The sequence below is a fragment of the Astatotilapia calliptera genome, chromosome 5, assembly GCF_900246225.1.
Source record: "Astatotilapia calliptera chromosome 5, fAstCal1.2, whole genome shotgun sequence".
NCBI classification, from domain to species: domain Eukaryota; kingdom Metazoa; phylum Chordata; class Actinopteri; order Cichliformes; family Cichlidae; genus Astatotilapia; species Astatotilapia calliptera.
The window spans coordinates 3726080-3736657 of NC_039306.1; the positions used below are offsets into that span (position 1 = coordinate 3726080).

Genomic DNA, 10578 nt, shown 5'->3' on the forward strand with positions numbered 1-10578 from the left:
ATGGATAAAAACATGTCACACAGCCATACCTCACTGACCCTTTAGACATCTATGTGTTATCCTGAGGCCCTTTTTAACATCATTTCCACAAAAGAACGTCCTCTCGTCTTGTGCTGACAGGAGGCACCAGATAAATATAAAGTTGTGAAAATGTTGCTTGTAATCAATGATTTTATGATTTGATTACTCGCCATGTTAGCTCTGCATTTGGTCTGTGCCATCTCTCAGGGAAGTGTCTGCTGCATGTATGAGCATGCTCATACTGCATGGGCTGTCTCTCTGCCTGCAGAAACAGTCAGTCAGTCCCATTGATAGCAAGGACAATTCAAAAGGACATCATAGCCAGATTGGTGAATTCCTGTTCTTAGTTTTCTGCATTTTCTACAGAAAAAGGTAAGTTTGAGAAATAATTGCAGGCAATTGAGCAGCTGTTTATTTGACTGGACTTGCAAAATTTGCATTGTGTAATTCAAAGTTAGAATTGGCGGGAAACCAGCTCGACTGCTGTGAAGCTGCCAAAATGATTTTCAGATTATATGCATTTTGTCAGGGGAAGTTTTTTGCAGGTGGGAGATATTTATCTGCTAAAGTCAGCCAAGCAGAAAAAGAAAGTAATAAGTAATAATAATAGTAATAATAATAATAAAAATACTATAATACTATAAAAAAGGTCTTGAGGTGTCAAATAAGAACATATATATCATAATAAAAGGTGTTAATAAATACATATTTCAGGAACTGTTAGAAGAACCCGAAGAACGTTAGAAGAACACGACTGGTTTTGACAGTTCAGATTTGTTTCAGTTTTAAATGAAAGAGTTTCCTGTCTGAAAACCGTACAGTGTGCCAGTTTTAGTGAAGCAGAGTTATCTTCCCTGCTCACTTTATTATTCATCTATTGAGTGAACTGTTGAGGATCTGCACCTGCAAATTTAAATAGACTGAATGAATAATAGTTCATTTCTATTCATGAACAGTGTTTATGAATAGCATGTGCATCCTCCTGTGTCAGTATTTCTTGGTAATGTGTCAACAACACTGCTGTCTGCTTTATGTCTCTTATGGCTATTAATGAATAAAATCACACTAAGAAAAACGCTTTGCACTTTTTTCTTCTACTATCTTGTACTTTTTCACTCTATTTTATTTAAAGATAAGGCTAAATGATATAATCTTTCCATGCTAATAAAACACATATGATAATAAATTAAATAATCCTATTTTCTGTACACTTCTGTATGGTTGTGATCATGGTTACACACGGTAAAGCCAAGTTGTTCTCTAGATTCACCGTCCCAAACAATAAATGTGTAAATTTAATCAAGATAGTTGCTCCTGGTTAATTTTCCAATGACTAAATTTGGCTATCCCCTGGCTCTGCACCTCCCTGCTTTGCATCTTTTTATCATCGCCTGAGTTCTTGTGCTCTGATTTAAATATATTTTTTTTTATCTTAAAATGTTTAAACTAATACTTTGGGTGTAGAACTACCAATATTTGTAATGTATTAGACAAACATGCAGAACATCAGCACACTCCATTATCCCTGAGTTGCTAATAAGTTGCTAAACGGTGTTGTTGTTGCTGAAGTCTCTGTTGTTAATTTTGTTTTTACAGTGACCATGAAGATTGCAGCGTTTAATGTGAAGAACCTCGGAATGAAAAAAGTCAATAATGACAATATACTGAAAAACCTTATCAAGGTAAATCATAGTCGTGGAGCACACTGTGACCTTTTTGACTTACTTAGAGTTTTGATTGTGTTTATTAGTTTTGTGCTATTGAATGCAACATGAGGTTAAATTTGTTTGTTTTTTTTAAACACAGTAATCCACCACTACAGTCTGTGCCCTGTTCCTTTTTTTCATATCTCACAAAAATAAGTATATTATCTAAATGCTAACAACACATAGCTGATTATAGGACCATTTATTCCTTTCATTTTCCTGATGTTGTTCACGCTGGCTCATGAAAGCTGATGCTTGTTTAAATTTGTGGTGCTTGCTTAATTGTCTTTGAAGCTTCTTCAAATTACTTCTAATATTTTCTTTTATGCTACAGTCTTTAAACGTGTTTTTTACCGTGTTCATGTGTTTCTCGTAGATTGTGTCCCGGTACAGTTTGGTGGTGATGCAGGAAGTTCAGGACCCCACTGGCAATGCGATGAAAAAGTTTCTCACGGAGCTCAATAAATATGGGTGATTTATCTCAAATTATATAACCTGTAACAATCACAGAACATCTGAGAGGTTTACGATGGAGCAACTGTGGCTTAGCGAGTTGTTGTTTTAGAACAATGTGACTACCGCTGTTAGCCAGTTATTAAACTGGGTGGGAGGAGTTTTGGTTTAAAACTGGCTGGAACCTTCATGTTTTTGCTGATTTTTTTCATATACAGCATGTTTTATGTACGTTCAATACAGATTCTATGCTCAAGGAATAGGTTTGATACTTGAAAGCTGTTAAATCGTTTGTTACTGAAACCACAGAATGAAGACCAGCTGTAAAGTTTCAGCAGCTGTGCGTCACATTTTCACTGGGATTTAAATCGCTGACACGTTTAGTCACACAATAAAGAATAAAAGTTAAATCGAGCTGAGCTGTGTTTTTCAACAGAAAAAACGAACATCATCCATTTGAGATGCTGAGCAGTGACCCAATAGGACGAAACTCTCGCAAGGAGCGGTTTGTCTTCTTCTACAGGTATCCATCACGAGGTTCACAGTTGTGTTTCTGTAGCACCACCTACTGATTAAAAACATTACAATTTGTTTGTGTGTGTATCACAGATAAAGGGAATAAATGTTATTTTGTACCGAAAACTATTTTTTCTTTTAACTTTTTAAAAGGTTAAACTGAAATCTTTGAACCAGTTTTTGAAAAAACTAACAAATTAACTTCAATTTTAATCTTAAAACTAAAAATAAATATGAATATGAAATAATAACACAAAAGTACAGGAATTGTTGTTCATAGCAATAAGTAAGTCCTTTTCATATTTCAGTGTTTCTGTTTAGCATCCAGGAAATTAATCATTGTCAATCTATCATCCCCAGAAAAGATTAAAATACAGCTGTTTATCTTTGTGTCTCAGACATGATGAAATAAACGTGACAGATTACTACCAGTATGAAGAAGAAAACGAAGATGTGCTTGCCCGAGAGCCCTTCATTGTGATGTTTGAATGTCCAAATACAGGTATGTATGTGTATATGATCTTTGCTTCAGATCAGTCTGACTTGGTTCTCCCGTTTCAGGATAAACACTTAAATCCATTTACTATGATTTAAATATATTATTTATTATTGTTAAATTAATGGCACAGATATGACCAAGAACAGAAGAAGTACAACAATTTTACTATAAAAATCTACTCTAAGTGCCCAAAGTAAATAAAGTCATTATGTAGGATCATATATTAACCATCCATCCATCTTCTTAACTACTTATCTAATTTGGCGACACAGGTGTTCCGTGTGTACCATCTCATTAGCCCTTTGGCAAAAGGCATGGCACATTCAGGACAGGTCACCAGCCCATCACAGGGCTACAGACAACCGCTGATGCTCACACTCTAAATTCACAAGTTAACATAGCATACATGTCTTTGGACTGTGTGAGGAAGCCAGCGTACATGAAGAGAGGTCATGCAGTCACAGCGAGGACACGTAAACACAGGAAACTCCCAGCCAGCCAGTAGATTCATACCAGAGATGACTGCAAAATTAGTGTGTACATTACTTTAATATTATAGCTGGGGATTTTTTTGAATTTCTCAAACATATATGAATTACTCATATACTTTGTAGCTTTAACCATCATAAAGTGGCCAATAGATGCCTTGATGCTCAATCATCCAGGTAGAAAATCTCTAAAAGTTTCTGTAACGTTTTCAGTGGAAAATGCTACATCCAGGTGAACAGAATCATCTTTTTGGGCATATCTTAATATATCCTTTATTAGTAGATTTATATTTCAAAATATTAAAAGTAACAATTGTTTTGGTGTGCAGTATTTTGGAATCCAAAATAAAGAAGAAAGTAAAAAGCATAGAAATAAGGTGCAAGAATATTAAAGCTGCTTGAATGCAACAGATTTTTCACTGTAAGACTTACAGTATTATAGACAAGGGGCACCGGGGCAAACCATATTTCAGGCTCAGTCTGTGCCACCCAATACAGTCAACTTACTAAAGTCACTGGTGCCACCTCATCAAAAGTAAATCAGTAAATCGTATGTTTATAACGTCTCTTTGTGCTTCTAGTTGTGAAGAATCTGGTTCTGATCCCAGTCCACATTGATCCAGATGATGCTGAAAATGAGCTGGAAGCTCTGAATGATGTGGTTGAAGATGCAAGGGAAACATTGGAAACTGATGTAAGCTTTAAATCAATAACATATAATCGATATGTTAAATATGGTACAAAAATAATAAATATTTTATTTGATTATCACGCAATCACATTTTATTTCATAGCACATTTCATACAAGTTAGTGCAGTTTAAAATTCTTCATTACCTCTGCTGATGTTAGACAAGCTGATAATAAGACACAGAACTGAAAAGGTGTAAGCAGGATGAAGGTACATCAAAATAAAACTAACTTAATAAAAATATCGTTAAGAAAAAACCTGAAATGCCCACACTGAAGGTTCAAACTCAAGCGCCCGAGCTATTGTCCTGAATATCATTACTTATCCTACTGATATAAACTGACCTGGTTTGTACACAGGGTTATACGGCTGATATAAGGTAGGATAGAGAAGAAATACATGTGTTCTTAATTATATAATTTATATAATTAGATATTTAATAATTATATCATTATATAATGTTTTTTAAATCCCAGTTTTTTAATGCCAATATATGTGCTCTGTGTGGCGGTCTGTTCACAACCATAGATAGGAGGCTCCCTTTGTGCAGGAGGTAAGAAATATGAGACATAAATCCTATGTAGAGCATTCGACTTACAATGTAACCAAACAGATCCATTATTAAAGTAAAAACGAATTCCTTGTATAAAGTTAAATGCAATATTATGAAACATGTTAAAGCAAAAACACCATTTCAAATAAATGCACATAGTGAAAACAGCAAATATCAGATCAGATGACATCTCAGCTTCGTGCCATTACTTAATTTACTGTTGGCTCAAAGCCAGCCTGTCTGACATTACATGTATTATGGACCATGTTTGTTTTTTTAATAATTTTGAACTGACAGCATAAAAGATACCGTTACTTCTAAAAATAATAATTGATCATTATAATAGGTAAAAAAACAAAAAAAACCTCTGCCCTAATCCCAGTAAACACTTTCTTGATGACTTTTATCTCAGTCACTCATTTAAGTCATATTCAATAAAACGATAATTTCATTTTGTGCCTTGTAGTCATTTGAAGTGTCTGAAAAAAACAATAATCCATGATATGCTCACATGCTAACATCCTATCAGTCACATCTCAGTCATTAGGCAGGGAGAGCGCAGCTTCAAGTCTGAACCTCTGTCATGGCTACTGAACGGACTCACGCGCAGACAGTTCTTTCAAGGAAACAAAAAGGGGATTTATTTACAATAGGGATCACCTTAGTGCAAAATATATGTACTGTGAGTTGGGAGGGGGTCCAGGGCTCCAGGGAGAGAAGGGGGGGGGGGGGATCCACATACACGCTTCCTCTTCCACTCAGTCACCGCCACCGCTCCTCCGCACACACGCACTCCTCTTCAGCCGCACTCGCTCCAACACTCCACACACTGCCCCACTTGGACAGGTCCGGTGATTCGGTCCAGAATCTACAGACAGAAGGTCAAAGGTTAGTTCCACAACAAAAAAACACATGTAAGCGATTCTTCTTTGAATATGCCGCGAGCACGAACTCAGGTGGTTCAACGTTCCAGCGGTGAGCTGCTCTGTGCCACTGCCTTAAATAGCAGCTGGGGAAATCAGCCAGATCAGCCGCAGGTGGACACCATCACACGGGTGCGTGGGCCAAGAGTGAGAGCCCGTAATGAGCTCCACCCAGGCAGAGAGGAGGAGGAGAGACAAAAAACCAAAACTAACAACAACAAAACCTGTAGCCAGCGTGGGCCAACCAGAGAGACACGGGGACCGTGACACTCTCCTTCATTCATAACACCAATGGCCACATTAACTAACTACTTACATCGGCTCAAACTGTGTTTGGGCATAAAAAATGGATTAATGTGGGTATTTACAGGCTTCATAATAGGATTGTAAAAAGCCTCGGCTGGTGTTACATTGTTTATATTGTTCCAGCCATAATTTAGTGGATCTTGCAAAAGTTATTATATAATGTTAATTGACACTTTCCAAATACTAATGTGAATTTAAAAGACATTTTTAATGAAAAAAGAATAATAAAAAGCGTAAAATGAAAATCGATAATAGCACTGATGTAATCAATATGTGTTATAATTTACAATGCTAATTTTAATTTTGCTTTTTTCTGCAGAACATCATGATTTTGGGCGACTTCAATGCAGATGGACGTTACCTGAATGATGAAACTAGGGAAGCTCTAAGCATCAGTTCTGCTCCTTATTATTGGCTGATAGATGAAGATGCTGACACCACTACTGGGGCTAATGACCATACCTATGACAGGTTTATTCAGATTTGCCATTTCTAATTCTACTGTCACTGTCTGCAGGGACTCTGTATTTTTTTCACATATTCTTCATCTCTGGATATAGTGTGTGTTGTATTTGTATATATATATATTTATGGTCGTTTAGCAGCAATATGGGACAGTACGCTGTACGATTGTACATAGTATGACAATAAAGAATTAAACTTAAGGTCAAGTTACATTTATAAGATTTAATCCAAAATTTCATGTTTGTGTCATAATTCAAGTTATCAAGTGTTAAAAGTAGACAGGGGGGCGGGGCCTTCTCTACAGTGGAACCAGATCCCAGTTTGATTTGGGAGGTTGACTAAAACTTTCCTTTTGATGAAGAATAAAGTTAGGGTTGTATCAGGTGACCCTGAACCTTCCTTTGGTTATGCTGCTATGGTCTTAGAGCGCCGCGTGACTTCCTGTGACACACTGATGGACAGCATTTCTTTTCTACTAAGTCTCTCTTTACTTCTCAGGTATTTATATATCACTGCTCGCTAATTAATGTGTCTTCCACATACTGTGTGGTCCTTATGCTGCAGTATAAACCAACATGTTGTGATTTGGCACAATAAAAATGAACTTGAATATTTCAGTCTAGTTTTCTTAATCACTGAGCGTTAACGGACTCATTGCTGCCCCCAGATGTAGACGAGCAGTAAGCACCCACTGGAAGTGAGGAACAAGTGCAATCATAACCTATTTATTGACCCAGTACATTACAGAAAATTTTGGTTGAACAGTACAAAATATTTCAGCAGCCCTGCAGACCAGCTTGCTGGTTTGTAAAACACATCTGTTTAACCGCCTGCTGTTGAAGAACAGTGGACAGCTGTTGCCTTGAGCTTTATTGTATCACTGAAAACATTTGTATAAACTGGATTCCCTGCATTGCTACTTGTCACTAGAAAAGTGTGAATGATCTGATTACATATAAATCTTTCTCAATTCAAATAAACGCACAATGGTGTCGATGAAAGTGCACAGAATGGTGACTGTATTTTCTGCCAACAGGATCGTGGTGTATGGAGATGAGATGTATGATGCTGTTGTTGCTAACTCAGCGAAGCCTTTCAACTTCCAGAAAGCCTACAAATTAGGGAAGAAAATGGTAAGACTTTTCACATGAAAGTGTTTACATGCAAACACTCGTATTATAATGTTGTGCATTCTCCACCATGCTGTCTTCAAAAGGATTTCTGACTTGCTTACATTCAGGCTCAATCCATCAGTGATCACTACCCTGTGGAGGTGGAGCTTGAAGAGGATTAACATTTGAAAATGAGCTCATTGAACCTCCAGCAAAGAAGAAAGGTAATTTTTACCCTATGAGGAATATATAGGTGAATGGGTCACCTCAGAAATATTTAAACTTTACAATAGCGATAGCAATCCACTCAGGAGACCTTTGTAGAAAACATAATAAATAAGAAAAGCCCACTCTGCTCACTGAAAAGAAAACTACAAATACACTTCCATTTATATCTAACGCAGACCCGAGCACACATGGATCACACCTGGCTAATCGATTATCCTCTTCCTGTGTGAGGTCAAGGAGAAATTAGGATCCAAAACAAAATAAGTGCATATCATGCATTTTTTTTCATGCAATTTGAATCAGATTATGATACTAATGATGCAAATAAAAACAAGAACTCAAGTGATGCAGAGCGAGAATGGACATTAGTTAAATTAGTGGAAATTTGTTAGCAAAAACTGCAAAAGCAGCAATGACTTTTTTATGGATCCAACTTTCACACAAAATCGAAAAACATGACATTCTCTGAAAAAAAAAGTGTTTGGTAGATCCTGCTTTGCTAGAATGAGAGAATGTGAAAACTATAACAAGATGGATCGGGGACAGTGAAGGAAATCTGAAGCTTCAGTTTAAAAAAATGTTAAAAGTAAAAAAATTTGACTTTTTCTCCTTGGTTCTGGATGAGCGCTCTGATGTCTGACACAGTTAATCATCTGTTTATGTGGGACAACAAAAGAGTTTGACATTATGGAGGAGATGCTATCAAAGCACTCAATGAAAACTTCTGTGATCCCCAAATAGGCGTACACTGAATTCAGACAAACTGGGAGGTGATCCATCTGATGCCTGTCCAGATCTGGCACAGCAAAATGTCAGACTTTTGAAGCAGAAGATAGAGTGACTCAAATGAACTCAGACCTGAAATTAGTATTTTTCATACACAAAGGGGAGGGTATCAGTCTGTGTAAACATGAACCTTGTGTAGATGTTAACGTCATCAGGGTGAGAGCACATCAAGTCACTATCACAGCTGGATTTTTATTCTTGCTCACGACATCAGATGTGAACAAATCATTTCATATTTTTTTAATTTCTCTTATTTTTTATTGAAATATTCTTACTTTACTTATAGTGTAGTTTAACGTGTGTTCTATTTGTGTGACGTTTGGGTGTTTTAATTCATTTTTTGTGGTTAATCAGTTCATATTAATTTTTTCTGTTTTATCACATTTTGTCACATCGTATTATTCGCTTTTAATTGAAGTATTTTGAACCTGCATGGAAGTTGCTGTACACATAAGCTTTCATTGATAAAACCTTTGAACGCTTATATGAGATTAATTCTATTTCTGCTTCTGTTGTTTTCGTTGTACCTTTTTGTGATTCTACATCAAACAGGTTCAGAGAAGAAGGCTGCACAGAGTTTTTATTGTTTTATCTGCAATAAACTAATCTGAAAAAATTAAATCTGGTTTGAAAGATTATTAATTTTTGCATTTTGTTTTTCCACAATAAAAAAAACTCTAAAAGACATCAACGCTCAGGTATGCACCGGCTCACTCCTGGTGGCTGCTTGTCAGGGCCTGGCACCTGTGGCTCGGTCGGGCTCCTTCGGGGCTGGGGTGCCCTTGGCCTCTGGGGCTCGGTCCACTCTGGTTGCCCCTCTGTTGGTCTTCCTTGGTCTTTTGTGCTCTGAGGGTCTCTGGATGTCTGGAGCCTGGATCTCCTCCATACCTGCTTCATACCCTGGAGGACGGGGCTATGACTCCCCACACCCTCTAGCAGATCGTTACATGAAGGAACCTTTTGAATACAAGCATGAATACAAACATTACCCATAAGGGGTAGTGGGTAATGTTGGGAAGCACTAATGTGGCAAGGTGTTCTCAGGTTGCCTCTGTGGTGGCCATCTTGTTTTCCTTGTAAGGAGAAGGCCCGCCTCAGTTGCAGCTCTTTTATAGGCCAGTCTGGATTGAGAAGACGTGGTCTCTAGAGTATTCAAAGCTGGAAAGAAATGGATAGGGGGCCATTTAGAGAAGTTGCTGTCTGTATGTGCAAAAGATTGGCAAGAGACACATAAAGTAAATACTTCAGTTAAGGCAGAATGATGTCTGATGTTTTCCTCACCACACCTCTCTGCGTAACATCCAGTAAATCATATTAGTGGAGGTGAGGCCAACAAACATTGACTGGCTGCAGGAGCTACTGTCAGGGTAGCTGTCAGTCAAAGCAGCCACGTGCATAAAGTTAAACCTTAGTAAAATCCACTGTGGTTCTTCCCTTGTACAGCTGTTATGACGTTATGACTTGGTTAAATAGCCTTAAAGACTAAACCTTTTTGGTTTAATTCAGGATGTTTGCTTTTTTTTTTTTCTTACAGCCTGGAAAAAAAATTGTTTCTTTTAAACACTCAAGTCTGGTGTTTGACCTCCTTTTGAATCCAACTTCAAAAAGAACTACAGTTCTTGGCACTGCACAATACAAAATTCCCTTTTTCCTCCTTGGGCTGGAGGCCTGTATCTCTGATGACTACAGGGCGCCCTCTATTGGTGTCTACCAGCCAGTGAACATGAAACGGGTATTTTAGGTTAACTGAAGGTAAACGTTTTCCCATGACTGCAGCAGAGTGCTGCGGGTTGATGATAAACCCCTCAGCTGTATGCAAACACAGGAAACAC

General features: G+C 37.5%; 2 protein-coding genes across 2 annotated transcripts in view; both read left to right on the forward strand.

The window, feature by feature from the left end:
- The window catches only part of LOC113021870 (keratin, type II cytoskeletal 8-like), a 76284-nt gene that overhangs the window by 23151 nt on the left and 42555 nt on the right, over positions 1–10578 (forward strand). The gene's annotated exons all lie outside the window — the stretch shown is intronic.
- LOC113021879 (deoxyribonuclease-1-like) lies at positions 330–9349 on the forward strand. Its single transcript, XM_026166701.1, has 10 exons — positions 330–393; positions 1618–1703; positions 2104–2198; positions 2617–2703; positions 3095–3198; positions 4265–4377; positions 6475–6626; positions 7657–7753; positions 7861–7956; positions 9299–9349. The coding sequence occupies exons 2-9, from the start codon at positions 1623–1625 to the stop codon at positions 7912–7914; spliced, it is 783 nt and encodes a 260-aa protein (XP_026022486.1). The 5' UTR covers positions 330–393; positions 1618–1622; the 3' UTR covers positions 7915–7956; positions 9299–9349.

Excerpts from the sequence above, each read along its gene's own strand:
- LOC113021879 (XM_026166701.1), top strand. The coding sequence starts at position 1,623 with ATGAAGATTGCAGCGTTTAATGTGAAGAACCTCGGAATGAAAAAAGTC. Across the intron at positions 1,704-2,103 it reads TACTGAAAAACCTTATCAAG|ATTGTGTCCCGGTACAGTTT; the intron begins GTAAATCATAGT and ends TGTTTCTCGTAG. Across the intron at positions 7,754-7,860 it reads ACAAATTAGGGAAGAAAATG|GCTCAATCCATCAGTGATCA; the intron begins GTAAGACTTTTC and ends GCTTACATTCAG.